Source organism: Bubalus bubalis, chromosome 11 (assembly GCF_019923935.1).
Source record: "Bubalus bubalis isolate 160015118507 breed Murrah chromosome 11, NDDB_SH_1, whole genome shotgun sequence".
Taxonomy (NCBI): domain Eukaryota; kingdom Metazoa; phylum Chordata; class Mammalia; order Artiodactyla; family Bovidae; genus Bubalus; species Bubalus bubalis.
In genome coordinates, this window is record NC_059167.1 from 66481483 (window position 1) to 66501455 (window position 19973).

Consider the following 19973-nt stretch of genomic DNA (forward strand, 5'->3'; position numbering starts at 1 on the left):
TTATCAGTATGGTTCTTGAAACATACAGAGTGAATAAAGCAAATCATTAGAAACAAATCAGTTTGATTTCATCTACATAAAATTCGTATTTGATAACGGGAAAGAAAACTATCCCATCCTGGCTGGGCACACTCCTGAGTAACTTAGAGGAGAAAACTCAGGATATGGCATAGGGGTAGATTCTTCCTCATGTCCTTATCTGTGGGCATTTGTGGGTCCTTGCTCAGTATTAGGCAGGTGGCTGCTGCTCAGTGGCTCATGTTCCGTGTAAAATGGCAAGAGTCCCATCTTAAGGGAAGTTTATTCTTCATTTTTTTAGCCCTGTTTTCTGCCCAAACTTTCTCCACTTTTACAGGATGATTTAGAATGTTATATGGAATGTTTGCTTGCTGGTATAGAAAAGATTAAGGGTAAGTGGGAATGAGAGAGGTGATATACAGGAAGAATTACAAATTTTCTGTTCCTACCTCTGCACTCTCTCTTGAAATGTAGTTGTCAGTCTCACTAGTTGATCTTTAATTTAGGTGTGAAAGGCATGAAAAAATCCAGTCTCCACACTGATTATTACCAATACCAACAATATTCTCTTCTAGTCTGAACTCCTGCTGGATTACTCTGGTCTCAGGGAACCAAGCCCCTCTTGTCTGACATTCAGCAGAACTCTCAAGAGAATTTTGATACACTCAGTTCTAATACAGGCCTTAACCTGTTGACGATAATGTTTTAAACCCTCACACTGCTATTGCAGTGTTCTTTTGAAAACCACCTGGTCCTTGTAGGTGATGATTAAGTAGACAGGGTGTAGAAGAGTGTCTATATGGCTCATTCTGGCTTATACACCCTACACCAGCCAATAGCATGGCATTTATTCCACGAACTCTGGGTCCTGTTAGTTTCAGGGTCTGGCAGAACCATTCAGGGGCTATACTGAGTGCTGCGATCCTCCTCCTAATGTCTGAGGAGGGGCCAAATGTTCTCCAGGGAGGGTCACCGTCTTGGGGCTTGTCTTAGACAGGATGGAGACCTTGGGCCGAGGTATCAGGTTTTCATCTGTCTCTGCATTTCCCTCACAAGTATAAATGCTATGGAGAAATTTTTGCTTTTGATTCTATAGATATGGAGAGGCTTTAAAGAAACAATCCTATTAGGATGTTACATGGCTTAAAAATGAAGCAGAAGTGTGGAGAGGGGGGATTTGTCTCTTTACCAGCAACAGATTCACCCCTTGTGGTCTTTAACTTGTGTGTCCCGAGCACAGCCTGGCCTTTTGGGGTATTCCCAGACATGGTCACATGTGGAGACTTTCTGGCTGGAGTCTTGGTCAGTGAACGCTTATGCTCATTATCTTTAGTAGCAGCTGAAAACCTAAATAGGACAGTGGAGAATAAGACATGAGTACTTGTGTCAAGAGTAACTTGGGCTGAGCTTATAAACACCACCACCTACCCTTAACCAAGCACTGAAAGGGCCTCAGTATAACTTGTTATACAAATGAACCTCTTTCACAGAATGTGAATGTTTTTAAACAATGATGCTACAGCAAGTCATTTATCAACTTCTGTTACTTGTAAAATATGGTTTTGTACTCTCTCCTCTCTCTGCCTTGGCCAATGACTGTATAAAGCAGAATTCAAATGAGACACCTAAGGGCCTCAAGTTTCAGGTGTACTTGAAGAAGCTCCCTTTCTCCTCCTGATGAGGGCAAGTCAGAGGGATTGGGAGTCCACTAAGATTCTACAACAGAATTAAGAAAACAGATGTGTAGGAATGGTTCTGCTACCATGTCCAGGCTGTTCTGTATCCTGCAGGAAGCAAGGACCAGCCCTTGACCATGCTGTTCTTAAATATTAATAAATACAATCAGAACTGTCAAGTATAGGTACCTCATATTCCAAGCTAACTCAATAAATAGAATTCCAAACTCAAGGGCCTTTTTCAGCTTTTAAAAACTATGTCTGATATTGCACATGTTGGGGAAGTATTACCATGCACCACTGCTATTAAATGCAGCAATGCCCTTAATAAAGAAAAAAGGAGCCTGAAAATCCTCCTCTGTGGGGACGGTCACAGTTGAGGGCTACCCTGATGCCAGGAAAGGCATAAGCAAAGAAAACAGGGATTAATGGCATGAGGTGGCTATGCTCCTGTACTACCTAGTGGGCTACAATGTTCACACTTCAATTCTTTAGTTCACCACATTGAGACATTTTCAGCTTCATTGATATTTAAGTCAATGGAAAAATTTATATAGACATCTTTGCAGACATACATTAAATTAATAAAGTAAAATATCCATATTATCTTTTTTATCTTTACTTATGAATCAAATGTTAAGAAAGTTGGATAAAACAAGAAAACACAAATTTAAAGGAAAAAAGGTTAACTTAAATGTTTGCTGTTCTATTCCAATCCTTTCTCCTTTTCATCCACTCTAAAACATTTGATGTAGTCCTCCTGAAATGTATTAAAAGCAATAAAGCCTTTGAGACCTCACCCTGGATTCCAGTTTGGAGCTCTTCTTTACCTGACATTCATCTTAGCTGCCGAGAGAGCAGAGTGCTTGGCTGACCCCTTCACACACAAGGTGCTCCGGCCTGCGTGGGGCCGGCCTTGCGAGCGCCGCTGGCTGCCAGGGGTACAAGCCACGGAGAGTCTTCCTCGGGCAGGAACTGGAGTTGCCGGCACTCCCTTAGTGACGGGCTGCCTCTGGAGAACCCGAAACGCAGCACATTAAAGCCTGGCCTCTTAGACAGTATTGTCTCCTGGGCAAAGTGCAGGAGAGTGCCCCATTCATTCCATTTCATCCTCACTTTTAAGCCTGTCATCCTTCCTTGTCTACTACCTCACCCTGTCCTATCTGCCTGGCAGGCTGGGTGGTTTTCTACACCTGTGCTGCTACGATGGCTCTGATTTGATAGACACTTCTAGTTGTGCTGTGTTACAGAAAGCCCTTTGTAGCTCCCATGTCCCCAGGTATTTTCTCACTAGACAGAGCAGGTGGCTACAGTCCCCCATGGCCAGAGATGGGGGATAAATGGTTCTCTTGGAAAGATGGTTCCTTTGACAGCATGATATGCAGTTTATTAAATATAAACTCAAAGAAGAACCTACTGTGTAAAAAGCTTATGAAATCTACAAATAATTACTCCCCAACCCAACCCTAGCTCTCCAATCGCTTTTTAAAGTTCTCTTTTAAAAACCTAAAGAAAAAGAAAGGAAGGTGAATGCTTTCCGTAAAACAGCAGGGAAGGGTTTCACTTATGTTATCTTTTTTAGATACAGTCAAAGCACAAAGAATGATGGAATGTTTTACTATCATTAGTCTAAGCTCTGCTGCAGGCAGAAGAAATCTAACTTCACTGACAACAGAAATAGGACTACTGGAATTGACAATGTAGAGCCAAAAGAAACATTCTGATTATAGCCTATGAATACAAGGAAGCAGAGAATTACATTAAGTTCTCATTTTAACATACAAGCAAAAGAGATTCATGTTGTAAGATGAATTTAAAAGTAGAATATTTAGTAAATATGTATCTTTACTGTAAGCTAAGAACTCAGGTTAGATGTATTAAGTATACTGTTATATGTAATCACACCATTTGTTTTCTTCTTTCTCCTAAAATTCCCACTTTCTACACTGTCTCCTCACAATTCACTTGGTGCCAAAACCATCAACTCTGCATCTTTGCTTGAGCAACTTAAAATGTTCGAGTGAGTCTACTCACAGTGAGCACCACTCTTTCTGGCTTTTCAGGTAGAATATCATGCTGACCCCAGTAGCACTGTTTTGTTTGCAATGTATCTAATCAATTCCTCCCTTTCTTTTAGCACAAAATCCTGTTTTAACAAAGCGAGGAGCTCAATCATAACATACATAAAAATAAAAATGTGGGTTAAAGATTAACACAGGGAAAATAATAAAAGCAGTAAAAATAAAAGCATATTTTTATGATCTTGGGACAGGAAGGGCAACACAAAACCCTCAGTTTTAAAAGGAAAAGTTGTAAAGTTTAATAAAACAATAAAACCTTCCACAAGGGAAGATACCATTAATACAGTTAAAAAGATAAACTATGGGAAAGTATTTAGAACATATAGTACATAATATTCGTCATTCATATAGATAAGTGGCTCATAAATTGGCAAAAATTAAGAAAAAGCAAATTCACAGAAAACCGGCCAATTATATCATATAAAGATTTGTAACATGAACATGTAACATCTGATGATCAGAGAAATGAAAATTCAATTGGGTTTTTTTTTTTCATATATTATCAAAGATTAAAAAATTTGATCATTCCCACTGTTAGCAAAATAAACAGGCATCTTGGGGCACAAAGTCTGGGATTCCATTGTAGAGGAGCCATCAGGCAACTAATGGTGGAGACAGTCATTAGTCACAGCCAAGATGATTCTCCCTAGATCTCTGTTCACTTCTTACTGTCCATCACTCTCCAAAAGACCAGCCCCCAAACATATCAACTGTTGAGAAAACCATATTAGCTATGGTGAAGTCACCATCATTGTTTTTTATTTAGTCTCCAAATAGATCATACAAAATAGCCCATCTCATCAGCTAATTCCTGATTAAACAGTGATACTGGGGTGGCATTTGTAGAACTAAACTCATTCAGATGGGACTGTCAACTAAGAAACAAGATAAGCTACTCATTTATTCAACACATCTTCAAGGCGACACTCAAGTTTATGGTTAAAGCAGTTGTTCTGCCCTTACCTTTTACCTAGAAAATTAATTCATCCATATCATGTGTACAGAAAGCTTGACTTTAATATAGTTTTTAAGTAGACTCAGCTTCATGGTAAGGAAAATGAGTGGCTCTCTTTCCAGGCATATTTGCAGCTAGCTCATGCCTGTGCAGAGAAAGAAGCTATCTCCTTTCTATAAAGCATCAGCAGGCCACTCCCCTCTCCCTCACTCCCAGGATGGGCCTCTTGTCCCAATATTCAGTAATGAATGCTCTGATACTTAGTGATGAATGCTGTGAAACTTAGCCCTTGTTAAAATTTAAAAGTCTTCTTATGGACATACTGAGTATCTCTTCTCTGGATTGTCCACCCATGTTGTTAGATCAATATGAAGAGATGGAGACGTTTAATGCCTTGACTTGGGGATGCGCCTGCTTGCTATAAGGTTGATAACACTGTCTTCAACTGTGGTAACAGTGGTTTTATAAACACTGTTCAAGTGAACATTTATTATCCAAGATTAAGTCTCTAAGAACCACATGTATTTTTTTTTTTTTTAATTATTTAGAGATTATCCAGTGCATTTCCCCATTGGCACGGGTATCAGAAAACTCAAAACTCAACTCAGTAACTGATATAGCAGACATTGTACGTGCTAACAGTGCTCATTTTCTGCCCTTTGTAGAACAGCTCTATACTGTATTGTGCTGTAATACCACAAACTGGCTCAAATTCTTTGAGAAATAGGCAGGTTATTATGTATTATTAAATTAAAAAATGTTTCCCATCCAAATGTGAGGCACCCCTTTAACACCAGATACCATGTAAGGCAGTAACATCAACTTCCTGGGATGTTATTAACTCACTACTCTTCTGCTAACTCAACCTCGGGGTTGACTTCACCTTCTCTTACTCAAAAGACTTTGAGTTCAGCACTATCTGGTCTGAAGGCCTCCAGTCCAGGGAGCTCAGTTATGACAGTAAGCCTTCAAGCTAGCCACTGTTAGTCACCCCTTTTCCCTTTGGGTTAGAGACAGGAAAAGAAGGTGGCTTCAGCCATAAATCAGTTTTTCCCCAACGAAAGTGAAAGGCACAATGTCTGATTGTGGAAAAGAGTAATGTATTGCTATTTTGGAATTCTTCCTTTCTTTTGTTCTTTTTTATTTTACTATTTACTTTAAATATTTTTCTATTTTAAAAATTTTAAAAAGTTATATTTTCTTAATGTTTTTTCTTTCTTTTTAATTATTTTTTATAGTAAAGATTCACTGCTTTATCTGGAGGGTTTTGAAAATTCTCAAAAACAAATTTAAAATAATAAAGATACATTAAACTCAAATCTATTCCAGTAACAGAATAATAGAAAGCTAGTTGTATTAACCATGCTATGTAATACACAATATCAACATTAAAATCAAACAGTACCACTAAGAACATAATTTTATCAGCATACCTTCAGTTCATTAAATGAATTGTGTTCTTCAAAATGTTTCTTTTTTCTCTCAACATATTGATCAATGGACTCCATTTCCTTAAAACGAGCCTCGTGAAGCTTCTTAAAGTCTAGAGTATTTCCCCAAATATGAAAATTAATAACAAGACAAAATCCATTTATTCACCTTCCTTATGTTTTTCTATTAACATTTATTCTCATCTCAGCATTCCTAATATTCAACTTCAAACATCATTTTTGCTAAAATTTGAATTTCAAAACATTTAGTTTTTGGAAACTCAGGAGAAAAGCATATTCATCTTATAAACTATCAAACACTGACAATCTCTCCATTTCACTGCCTACTGACATCTTGGTTTAGTCCAGAGGATAAGAAAAGATTAACAGATTTGTCCTCCACCTCACCAATTAATTAATGGCCTTTACTTAAATTTGACATTTTATAATGCTAAGAGGAGAAGGCAGTGGCACCCCACTCCAGTACTCTTGCCTGGAAAATCTCATGGATGGAGGAGCCTGGTGGGCCGCAGTCCATGGGGTCGCACAGAGTTGGACACAACTGAGCGACTTCACTTTCACTTTTCACTTTCATGCATTGGAGAAGGAAATGGCAACCCACTCCAGTGTTCTTGCCTGGAGAATCCCAGGGACGGGGGAGCCTGGTGGGCTGCCATCTCTGGGGTCGCACAGAGTCGGACACGACTGCAGCGCCTTAGCAGCAGCAATGCTAAGAAGATAAGGGAATGCTAAGAAGAGAAGGGAATTTATAATGCTAAGAAGAGAAGGGAATGGCAACCAATTCCAGCATTCTTGTCTGGAGAACCCCATGGACAGAGGAGTCTGGTGGGCTACAGTCCATGGGGTTGAAAAGAGTCAGACATGACTGAGTGACTAAGCATAATGCTAAGAAAGCTCTATGCCAAGGATTGGTCAATTTTGTCTGTAAAGGGGCAGACAATAAATATTTTATGCTTGACAGCCACACACAATGTGGTCTCTGAGTTATGTTCCTTCTTTCATACAATGCTTTACAACTGTAAGAGACATTCTTAGCTCAGGGCTGTAAGGCAGGCCAAGACGGGCAACAGTTTACCTCTGCTCTGTGAGATTCTAATTGATTACATTCTCACTAAGAATAAGTAACAGAATTTCTAATACATGCTGAACAGCATTTTAAGTATTCTAAATATACCCACAGTCAACATTCTATGTGCCAGGCAACAGAGTAACTTACTTGGAGTAGTGCTTGCAGTTTTATTTTTTCCAGGTTTGGAAAACCCATCTTTGTAGAGAGACTTCTTTCTTTTTGAAGGTACCCTTGGATCTTCATTACCTGAATCCAAAGATACAGAACTAATGAAAGATTTCTAAAAATTATACCCATGAAGAAATGTAACAGAAACTAACACTGTAAGGCAATTATACTTCAATTTAAAAAAATGTAAGTTAACATGAAGCATTTTCATGTGCTAGTCTCTGGCAAGGTTGTGGGAGAAATAGTATGGAAGGAGCACAAAGAATTAGTTATAGCATCACCACATTTTTAGCTCATATTCCAAGCAGACAGAAATTTTGTGCTTCCTATATAGCTATATAAGCCTATCAGAAATTTAAAAACACTTTTCCAGAACTTTTGCTATGAACATGTCTAGATGTTTTAACGAGAACGATAAAAATCACACAATTCCACCAGCCTAAGAAACACTATTGTCATTCTGGCATATTTTCTCAGGTCCTTTGCTTCTATGCTTGTTTTACTTTTGTTCTTTAAATCTAGTTAAGATCACGATATGTATAATGGTTGCTATTTTCCTCTACTTATCTTCCACATTCTAATATTATTTTTAGTTTGAGGCAATCTACTAAATACTGTGTAAGTGACTTTTCAAGAAATGCTACTTATGAAGTCATACATCCTTAATGTTTCCCAATGCATCTGAAAAACAAGACAAAAGAATGAATGGATAGAGCTGGAGGGGCTCCAGTGGCTTTTGCTTGGACCTTGGCCATGAAATAGGATATGTAAAGAGTCAGAGCCACTCTTCACAGCACGCTTATTATAAATGAAAATATAATAACTACAACAAAGGAACAACCTAGCAGACACCTCCATAACCAAGTGATGCACGTTAAGAAGACTGGTCATAGGACAAAGCAATCAATTCCTGAGCCCTCTGGGGTGCTGACTGTGAAGGCCACTGTGTCCTAGTTTGTGGGATTCCTGCCAATAGGGCATGATCTGATTCTAAACATCAACAATATCAGACAAACTAAGTCAGAGGACCCAAGAAACTGGTCTGTATTTTAAAAACGTCAACACACTGGGAGACAAAGGAAGGCTGAGGAACTGTTCCATATTAAAGCAGTTTAAAGAGGCATGGCAACGAAATGCCAAGACTGAGTCTGCCTTTGTTTTACGGGACACTGCTGGGATGAAATCTAAATAAGGTCTGTCTAAATAAGGTTAGTTATCAAGTCTCATACTTTCTAGCCTCAGATGCCTCCTTACTCTCAAAAATTGAGGACCCCAAAGAATTTTTGTTCATGTATCAATATGTACCATACTAGACTTAAAACTAAGACATCTAAAGATATTTGATTCACTAAGAATATACCCACTATACCTTAACATAATTAAAAATGACTAAAGTTTCTAAATAAAAAAAATGAGTAGAGTGGTTATTTTTTCTTTTCTTTTACAATTTCTTTAACGTCTGATAATAAAAGGCAGCTGGATTCTCTCATCTGCTCCTGCATACACTACGTTGTGATATATTGTTCTGGTTGAAGTAATATATGAAAACAAATTTTGCCATATACAGCTACGTGGTTAAAAGTGAAGACTATTTAATGGCCTTTTAAGATAATTGTGGATATTCTTCTTTGATAGTATACCAAACCTTGACAAGTGGTTGGTTGTTAGAGGTTAACTATCATGTGGAATATGAACTGCACTCTGTACATTTGTGAGAAAAAGTCCTTATGTTTTAAGAAACATGGAGAAATATTTAGGGGTAAAAAGGCACATATCTGAAACTTACTCTCAAGCAGTTTATGAAAAAATGTATATAACACATATAAGTATGTATATATGTATATGTATACATACTTATATACAAATAAGGAATAAAGCAAATATGGCAAAATATTAATATTTGTGAAATCTAGGTGAAAGATATATAGGAACTCGTGTTACTGTTCTTACAACTTCATGTCTAAAATTATGTCAAAATAAAATTTTAAAAATTCCTTTCACCAGAAACTACATGATCTGATTTTTCTCCTTCAGACAGCCTGCACTTCAGTGGGCAAACCGGACTTACAGGACCTACCCTCATTTTTCCCATGCCTTCAAAACTGGGTCCTAGGGGTAAGTCTTCTCCACAACGTGATTGGTGGAATACCAGACATTTCTACACCCACCTCTGACTCTGTCATATTGCTTTACATTCCCCTCATCTCAAGATTTCAAAGTGGGTTTATGAGGCATATGCATTAGAATTACCTGGGGATGCTTATTAAATCTGCAGAATTTCAAGCTCACCTCAGACCCACTGAAGAGTCTCTACTCCTTTAACTTTCTAAATTTAGTAACACATTCAAAATGCTGGGGAAGATGGGAAGGCTCAGCGTTAGAAATTCTGCATTAAACTGCTTGGTGGACATGAGTGGATCATTTCTCTCTCAGTCCCCTCAGGCAAACATCAGGTCCCAGACAGACTACTGGGATGAAGCAAACACTGAGACACTGCTGCAACTGGTAGGCTTCCTGAGGGATGAAATCAGAAAGCGCCAAGTTCTATTAGGTAAAGGGGAACTGAAGTTTTCTGGCCTTTTTTTTTTGGTGGCCACACCATGAACCATGCGGGATCTTAATTCCCTGACCAGGGACAGAACCCACGCCCCACTCAGTGGAATCAAGGAGTCCTAACCACTGAACTGCCAGGGATGTCTTCTGGCTTTACTAAAACAAACATTTAGTTGAGCAGGTTTAGAGAAGTTTTTAGGTTACAGACTAAGTAAAACATACATTTATCATAATAAAACAGTCACACTGCTGGGAAGGTAGACCATGAAGATCCCTTTTAATTGTCCTACTTGAGGGGCTAACAGGCCTTTGTACCTGTCTCTGGAGCAGGCCAGAAGGAGCTAATGGGTAGAATGTGGGTTCCCCTCACCCTACCTAGCGGTTAACTGCCTGAAACTTTCCAGCTATCACTCTTATTCTGGTTTCTACCAGTTGTTAAAGGTGACCTGATGGCCTGCTACACTTGGTTCTAACTTTTGCTCTCACTGCAGAACCCTGTGAAATTCTATATAGTGCTATAATGGGTGGAACAGTTTTCCCGAAAGAGATATGCTGAAGTCTTGATGTCTGGTAACTGTGCAATGACCTTATTTGGAAAGGTTCTTTGTAGATGTAATCAACTTAAGCTGAGGTCACTGGGATAGACCTGGGCTTCCCAGGTGGTGCAGTGGTAAAGAATCTGCCTGCCAATGCAGGAGATGCAAGAGACGCAGGGTTCGACCCTGGGTCAGGAAGATACCCTGGAGTAGGAAATGGCAACCTGCTCCGATATTCTTGCCTGGAGAATCCCATGAACAGAGGAGTCTGGTGGGCTACAATCCACAGGGCTGCAAAGAGTCAGACATGACACACACAATCCAATATAACTGGTATCCTTTTAAGACAATATAAAGAAAAGGACACACACAGAGAATGCCACATGACGAAGAGGCAGAGATTTAGCTGTAAGCCAAGGTCTAGAACCACCACCAGAGGTTCAAAGCGGCCAGGAAGGATTCTCCCCAATGTGGAAGAGAATGGCCCTACTGACAGCTTAATTTTAGACTCTAGCCTCCAGAACTGTGAGAAAATAAATTTCTAAGTTGCCCAGTTTGTGGCACTAAGTTATGGCAGTCCTAGGGAACTAAAGCACAGTCACCCTAGCAATTTTAGATTTTTAAAAAATTACTTGCATACCATCTATTCCATGTTTTCTTGAGGACACCGCATTCTCATCTCCTTGACTCTGATTTGGTAGAGAAGGAACTTCTACAGCAGTTCTGAGAACCTGGTTTTCATGCTTTTCTTGATTCTGGGATTCAGTAGGGCCACATAGTTTTATCTCTGAATGATTCTGCTAGAAATTTTAAAAAGAAATAAATGATTTAAATGACAAGTAATCACATTTGAAAATTGCCATGAGTAATCTGAAAAAGTCTCATCACAAGAAAAATTTAACTATGTGAGGAGATGGATGTTAACTGGACACAGTATATACTGTGAAATGATCACCCCAAATATTGAATCATTACATTGTACACCCAAAACTGATAGTGTGTTACGTGTCAAGTATACCTCAATTAAAAAAAATATCATTAGGGACTTCTCTGGTAGTCCAGTGGTTAAGAATCTGCCGTCCAGTGCAAGGGACATGGGTTCAGTCCCTGGTGGGGGAACTAAGATCCCACATGCTGCAGGGAAACTAAGCCAGTGAACTGCAAATGAGGAGCCTACAAGTCACAACAAAGACCCAGCATACCCCAAAGAAAAAAATATATATAATTTAAAACACTGCTTATAGTCAGACATAAAAAAAGGAAAGAAAAAAGTAATCACTGTCTTCCAAAGATAGGTACCAAATGGAGGGGGAAAAGGAGTTACAGGAAGAAAAGGAAGAGACTAAGCTCTTTCTGAATGGCAGATCGGGTTCTCTGCCTCACCACGTGTTGTGAGAATGTGCGTTTGGGGTAGGAGAGACTAGGGACAACTGGAAGGCATAATGGCAGAGGAAGCCCTCGGAGGGAGGAGAAACCAACACTGAAAGACCTCGACAGGCTGATGAGTAAGGTCCTACACAAAGCTAGAACATAAATGTTAGGACCATCTTGCAAAAGTTATATATGAATGAAAGGATAATAAAACCAGAATCCTCTCCAAGCCAGTGGGGGAAGTGCCTGGAATCACATGACCACACTGCTCAAAGACTAAGCTGATCACCAGGCCCAGGACAAGTTAGGAAGGAGGAAAAAAAAATATTGTATTTGATATTGATATCTCTTTCCTTCTTATTTACTATACACCTCATTTAAGTAAACACTTAATGAATGTTCCTATTTATTTAATATACATTTAATTTAAACTTACACTTCTATTTTGGCTGCACCCCACAGCTAGTGGGATCGTAGTTCCCCAACCAGGGACTGAACCTGGGCCCTTGGCAGTGAAAGCATGGAGTCCTAGCCACTGGACCACCAGAGAAGACCCTGTGCTTAGTACTTAATAAGTACTTCCTGAGTGCCAGTCCCTGAGGTGTGATGATAAAGCCAGAATTGGGTCTGAGCTCAGAGCAGTGTTTACCATCACCTGATATCATAAGGGAATAAGAGAAAACTCCCTAATAATATACCAGATTGGGCACAGGTGGTAGCTTCTTTTCAGTTTGCACATTTCCATTTGCCTGCGAGTCAGGGCTCCTGTGGACAGTCTTACGCCTTCCTCTGGTTTTGGTGACATGGTCATCCGGCTCCCTCTCAGCTTGTTCCTGGCTGCTGGTCTGTATCTCAGTCTCATCACAAGAGGATGCAGAAGTTTGAATTTCATCCTGGAAAAAATACATTAATCTGCCATGTCCCATGTATACAGTTACAATGCTCAGGAAGAATCAGAATTTAAACTGAATAAAAAAAATATTACATATGCAAGAGATAATTTTAAAACTCTCCAGCATGAAATTACAGGCACAGTCGAGAATTACAAAGTATTCAAAAAGAAATAATCACACTTAACCCAAGCTAAAAAACTAGGCTAGCAAAGCATTCAAAGGTATATTAGTGTATGTAAACAAGGAAATTATTATTACTAGTTTTTTGGCTGCACTGCTCGGCTTGCAGGATCTTAGTTTCCCACCCAGGGATCGAACCCAGGCCCATGGCCAAGTCCCAAACACTGGACCACCAGGGAATGCCCACAAATTATTAAAAGTGCATGAATTAATTTATGCTATAACTAATACAATGACAGCTAACATCATTGACCCATTTAGGTGTCAAGCCTTGTCAAAACTCTCTGGTGTGGGTCTGCAGCAGCCATGACAATCACTCCCAGCAACAGTGGTTTATAGTTTACCACAGGTCACTCTCATAGTCTCCACTGCATGTGACTCTTATAACACTCAATTCAGCAGAGCAGATGTTATTTCCATTTCAAAGAACAGGAAACTAATAATCAATAATTTGAGTTTTCCAAGGTTACATACACACAAAAGACAGAGCTCTTACTTGGTTTTTCTGACTTCAAATCCAGTTCCCTCCCTATTCACACAATTTGGCATAAACTTCAGTTCAGTTCAGTTGCTCAGTCGTGTCCGACTCTTTGCGACCCCATGAACTGCAGCACGCCAGGCCTCCCTGTCCATCACCAACTCCCGGAGTTTACCCAAACTCACATCCATTGAGTCGGTGATGCCATCCAGCCATCTCATCCTCTGTCGTCCCCTTCTCCTTCTGCCCCCAATCCCTCCCAGCATCAGGGTCTTTTCCAATGAGCAACCAGTAATTAACTTTTGCATTTATTTGAAACATCTAACTTAGCAGACTATAGAGGCAGTTTTGCCATTTATAAGAATAATGAAAGGATTTACAACTACTAATAATAATCTCTTTGGTAACAAATACCATGTTTTAAGTCATCAGCAACTGTGTTTCTCATTCATTAACTGATTGTTTTGCTATTTAATGGGTGATGAAAATGTTACTTACCTGATTTTCATTTTCTTTTCTTGCTTCATTTTTAAGGTGAGCTTTTAAGGCCCTTAACAGCTTGTCTGCCTGCAGAAAAGTGAAAGACCTTATCAGTAGAGTCAAAAATCAAATAAGCAAGAAAAGATTCATTGAACATCTTCTCCTGTTCTTGTATTCATCAAACGTCCTCTAGACAGGCTGGCAGAGAAGGCAATGGCAACCCACTCCAGTACTCTTGCCTGAAAAATCCCATGGACGGAGGGGCCTGGTGGGCTACAGTCCATGGGGTCTCTAGGAGTCCGACACAACTGAGCGACTTCACTTTCACGCATTGGAGAAGGAAATGGCAACCCACTCCAGTGTTCTTGCCTTGAGAATCCCAGGGACGGGGGAGCCTGGTGGGCTGCCGTCTATGGGGTGGCACAGAGTCGGACACGACTGAAGTGACTTAGCAGCAGCAGCAGCAGACAGGCTGGAGTAGGATGACCAAGATAGACTTGGTTCCTGTCCCCAGAGATTTCATAGCACAATGGGGAAGTCAGAGAGGAAAGTGGCAATTACAGTGTGGTGGAGTAAATGCCAGCGTAAGGAAGCTTAGATGTCGTGTGAGAACACAGGTAGGTGCTGCACTAGGGTTGAGTCCAGTAGGTAAACGTACAGGCCAGCTCTAAGATAAAGGCATGAGGTCACCAGATGCTGAAGCAGAAGAATAAATAGGAGACTGGGAAGTAGGGAAAAGGTAAAGAAACTGCACGGGAAGGCAAGAATGAGTGCAGTTTCAAGAACCAAAGTTCAGTGTGGTCTGAGCAAGGAGCTGTTTAGACAGGCTGGTGAGAGAGAATATTGGGAAAGTGGGCCTGATCCTATCAGGCCTTGTAAGACTCTTAAGAGGATGACCTTTAAAGGCAGCCTGCAGAGTTTGTTGCAGGGCAGTGGGTTCTGCATTTTTGGGGATGATGACTCTGTCTGTACAATGTGCATGATACATTTGATGAGGGTAGGATGGAAGACAGGGAACCTGCAAGGAGGCTGTTGTAGGAAACCAGAGACAACTGTGGCCTGAGCTAGAACAGGGCTGAGGCCACATGGACGAATTAATAACTTTCCTAGTAAGTAAAATCAATGTGAATGTGGGGGCTGAGGAAAAGGGAAATTTTATTACACCCAGGTTTCTGGCTTGGGTACCTGGTGAAGCATATGTGTGTGTGGCGGTAGTGGGGGGAGGTATGTGGGCAGTCCCTAAAATGTGTGTGTGTTAGTCGCTCAGTCGTGTCTCTTTGTGACCCCATGGACTGTAGCCCACCAGGTTCCTCTGTTCATGGAATTCTCCAGGCAAGAATACTGGAGTGGGTAGCCATTCCCCTCGCCAGGGGACATTCCTGACTCAGGGATCCAACCCAGGTCTTCTCCATTGCAGGCAGCTTCTTTACAGTCTGAGCCACCAGCACCACCCGGGAAGCTCAGTCCCAAAGACGGAGAACTCCAAATACAGAGTCTTAGGAGGATGGTTACAGGTCTCCAGGGAGTTCCTCCTTCCACCAAGGGAACCTTTCCTTCCAGTTCTTTCCTGAAAGAGGAATACTAATCTGATGGGTTATGTTTTCCTGTGCTTTAGAAGGTCAAGCACATGGCTGGGCTCCCTCTTTCTACCAGCCATGCAGATTTCCTTCTCAAGGGGTGCCCAGCTACCAGTCTCTGTTCTCTGCTTGTACCGTTTACAACTGGCTATGTGTCCAGGCAAGAATGGGTTTCCCTGGTGGCTCAGTGGATGAGATGCAGGAGACATTCGATCCTGGGGCTGAGAAGATCCCTGGAGAAGGAAATGGCAGTCCACTCCAGTATTCTTGCCTGGGAAATCCCAGGGACAGAGGATCTGGCAGGCTACAGTCCAGGGGGTCACAAAGAGTCGGACATGACTTAACGACTGAACAATAACAACAACCAGGCAAGAGAGGCAGAGATCCCAATTTAGTTTGAGCTTCTGGGCACAGGATAGACTGTGCTTAGGCTGTGAGTTTTACCTGAAGGCTCTGTATCAAGGTATCAAGCACCATGTCAGCTAGTACTAATAAAGGAATACATTCTTTTCTACTTGTTGTTTTTGAAACTCTCTTGGGAAATGGGTGAATTGGTAGAACAGAATTAGGCATTAGGCATTCTTCGTTCTTCTGACTTATTTTCCCCCTCAATCATTTTACTGAGGTATGACTGACATTGTTGATATTTAATGTATACAAATTGATATGTTTGTGTGCTAAGTCGCTCAGTCGTGTCCAACTCTTTGTGACCCATGGCCTACAGCCAGCCAGGTTCCTCTGTCTGTGGGATTCTCCAGGCAAGAATATTGGAGTGGGCTACCATGCCCTCCTCCAGGAGATCTTACCAACCCAGGGTTCAAACCCGCATCTCTTACATCTCCGGCACGGGCAGGCGGGCTCTTCACTTGTGAATCCGTCTTCACTGCCAAACCATTTATCACCTCCAGGTTACCTACTGTCCTGTTTGGATTCTGTGGGTTTTGGTTTTTTTGGAGGTAAGAGCATTTAACGTAAGATCTATTCTCTTGGGCGTTCCCTGGCAGTCCAGTGGTTAAGATTCCACACTACACTGCAAGGGGCACAGGTTCAATTCCTGGTCAGGGAAGTAAGATCCTGCATGTCATGTGGTTCTGTAGAAAAAAAAAAATCTATCCTCTTAGCAAATTTTAAAGTATTGTTAAATCTGTATGCTGCATAGATTTCTAGAACATCTTAAAATGCTGTGAAAGGACTTCCCTGGTGGTCCAGTGGTTAAGAATCTGCCTTGCAATGACAGGGACTCAGGTTCCATCCCTGGTCCAGGAACTGAGATCCCACATGCCACAGGGCAACTACTGAGCCCTCAGGCCACAACTAGAGAGTCCATGTGCAGTAATGAAAGATCCCACATGATACAATGAAGATTCTGATAGAGCTAAATAAAGAAAGAAATTAAAAAAAAAATGCTGTGAAAACCTCAAACATGAAACAATGATGAAATGCGGTGCCTGTGGCAGAGGCAGGTGGTCTAGCAGCTGCAAGCCACATCTACTGAGTCTCTGTGCTACAACTACTGAAGCCTGTGTGCCCTAGAGCTCCACAGTTCTCGAGAAGCCAGTGCAACGGGAAGCCCACGCATCGCCACTAGAGAGTAGCCCCTGCTCACCACAACCAGAGAAAGTTGGTGAGCAGCAGTGAAGACCCCAGTGCAGACAAAAGTAAAAATAAATAAAAATTAACATACAATGTGATTGTGCACATTATGGAAATGAGCCAGCAGAGTAAGAGAAACTGATGTAGCAGAGAGGAATAATTGCAGGAGTTGTAGCCCCAGAGAGGGCAATGGGATCTCTAGCACAAATGGCCAGGCTGCCCTTAGGCACAGCCTTTTACTATAACATTAACAGGTGGGTCTGGGGATGGAAAGATGAGGCTATTCTCAGCTTGACTGCATCTGTTTTTCCATGACCTAAGAGGAGAAGTCATCAAGTGTTGGAAGGGAGCCAATTTGAGGTAAGAGGATTGGAAATAATTATCCTTAATAATGGGAAAATTAATGACTACCAAAGACATGTGGGAGAATCAAATAAATCATAAGTTAAATTCATGGTCACATTTAAATTAAGCACAGTGAACAAAGTTAGATGATCTCCAGCCAGGGTCAGCTGGTTAGTACAAGCAAGGATTAAGTGTATAGCTGGGTTTACCCAGTTGTGAAGTTTGCCAGGTGAGGGAAGGGAGCTGCAATAAAGTGGAAAGAGCAGAAGTCTTTATAATCTAAGCTTGTAATAGTGAGAAAAGGACCAGTGGCTGTACAATAAATCTTAGTAACTGTCCCTTCCTTTTCCCTTACTATTAAGAGTAGTATCTCACTATTATATACAGAATGTATATACAAGGTGGTACTGTATAGCACAGGGAAGTATATTCAATATCCTGTGGTAAACTATAATGGAAAAGAATATATATATACAGGTATAACTGAGTCAATCTGTACAGCAGAAATTAACACAACATTATAAATCAACTATACTTGAATAAAATAAATTTATAAAAAGAAAAGAACACTGTTGATGGTGTGGAAGTTAGATTTTAAAAGGAGAAACTGGCTGCAGTTGGTTATGAGAAAAATATAGGTGAGACTTTCAGAAAAATTGAACCCGCGTCCTCACTTTTGAACTTAAAATAGCTCTTCAGAGATCCAAAAAGTTATGGGGCCTTAATATTAGCCAGAGCTCCAAACTCAAGTAGGAAACCTCCATAATAACTTTGTCAAAAGAACTACCCTCTGGTGCATTACTCTAGCACTGCCAAGAAGTGATTGTACATCGTAGTTCTGAATAACAGCCCAACACATCCCAAATAAAACGTGCTGCACTTAGTGCTAGAAAGACTTCCAAGGTGGACAGATGAGACCTCTGTTCAAGGCACTTAACATTCAGTAGAGAAGAGAACATAGCTATACAAATAACTAGAGTGCATGGTGGAAGCCTGCAAGAGTTCAGAAAAAGTACTTGAAATTACACTGCCTTAAAGGTGTGGAGGGTCCCTGGGATTACTGGGGCGGTGGACCTGTGGCCAAGGGAATGAAGAGGAGGGGTAAAGAAAAGGTGCCAGGTCAGTGATGACATTTCAGTTGGACTGTGAAGAGTAATTGGGAATTATTCATGCAGGTAAAGGACAGAGAAAGGGATCTGAAGCCAAAGGATCAGAATTAGCAAAGGCAGAAAGACGGACAAAGGTGCCAAGTGTTCACGCAGCAGTCTGGATGCTGCCGCCTTGGATAAAAGACTCCAGCCAGACTGCAAAAAAATAATGAAAGGGACTTAAAAGACTTTGTTCATGAAGCATTGGGAGGCCATTAAATATTAATACTATAGCTCAAAAACATCTCCAGAGATAGTTCTTCATCCTTCAGCCCCAACTGGTACCTGGGTACTGATTATTTTAATTAATTTAACCACTTAAAATATCTGTGAGGACTGATCTTAACATTCACTCAGTTTAAATACTACAGCTTGCAGAATAAATCTCCAGAGTATACTTTAATATTATATGGGGAAACTCCACTAAATATACAGAACAATATATACATCCAATCCCGAACTGGACATTTTCCCCCAAACGTTTGCCAGTATCAGAGTCAAAGACCTCATCGGTTTTGAATAGAATACTACCACAACAATGACCAATAGACGAACGATCCTACTGAATCAGAGCTGAGTTAAACTTATCCACGGGGGAGGTTCCCTAAAAATCATCCTTTCTTCTAGGTCCTCCATTCAAGTAGCAGGAAATTTTGGGACCTCTTACAATTTACAGAACTGTTAGCTGTTTGGAGTTTTCCAGAAGCAAAGGCAATTTATAAAACTGTTAGCTGTTTGGAGTTTTTCGCGACTGCCTATTAATTGGCGTTTAGATGCAGCATTCCTTTAGTTTTCTAAAGGGCCTGCGTTTCCTAACCGATGGACTGATAAATAGCAGAGTACTCCCAATAAAACCAAAGCTAACAATTTTGGAGGCGGGCATCTTTCTGAGTCCCTGTAAGAGTCAGCCTCAACAAAGGTGAAAACTTTGACACCCTCTCGGTTTTGCAGTTACTTGGACCCTTGGATGAACCAAAATCTACCGCCCCAGGGCCGGGACAGTAGCTTCAGCCTTCGAAATTACCGCTCGGTCCCCTCCCACAGCGTCTCAAAGAAGCCGCATATCCTATCCCCCCGTCACCGGCCCCGTACCCTGAGGTTAGCCCGGAGGCCCAGACTCTTGGCCAAGTTCTGCAGGTCACTGTACTTGAAGGAGTTCAGCTCCTCCAGGGAGGGAACGATCATGGTGAACCGCAATCCAGGCAACGACGCAGAGGTCCGGTACCTAACTCGCTAAAGCGCCGCTCAACGCTCTGGCGCCACTCTAAGCGTTGAGCAAACCGGTATTTATAGAGAGTTTGAATTACGTAAGCTGCACTTCCATTGGTTAAAAATGCGTTAAAGGCGGGGGAGGTCTTCCGGTAGTGACCAATAGGATGGCTGACTTCCCTTCCACCTGAC

General features: G+C 41.1%; 1 protein-coding gene across 3 annotated transcripts in view; it reads right to left on the bottom strand.

The window, feature by feature from the left end:
• Window positions 1-19864, bottom strand: part of NUSAP1 (nucleolar and spindle associated protein 1) — a 28945-nt gene extending 9081 nt beyond the window's left edge. Inside the window, exons 1-8 of one of the 3 annotated variants that reach the window (XM_025295883.3) lie at window positions 19665-19864; window positions 13928-13996; window positions 12577-12771; window positions 11148-11304; window positions 7398-7496; window positions 6164-6273; window positions 2525-2715; window positions 1208-1365 (exon numbers count right to left, since the gene is read on the bottom strand). In XM_025295883.3, the coding sequence (XP_025151668.2) occupies window positions 1208-1365; window positions 2525-2715; window positions 6164-6273; window positions 7398-7496; window positions 11148-11304; window positions 12577-12771; window positions 13928-13996; window positions 19665-19757 (1072 nt within the window). In that variant the 5' untranslated portion in view covers window positions 19758-19864. Of the gene's footprint in view, window positions 1-1207; window positions 1366-2524; window positions 2716-6163; window positions 6274-7397; window positions 7497-11147; window positions 11308-12576; window positions 12772-13927; window positions 13997-19664 lie in introns of all 3 variants that reach the window. The other 2 variants (XM_025295882.3, XM_006066234.4) reach the window with 2 other exon arrangements.
• Window positions 19865-19973: the final 109 nt, after the last annotated feature.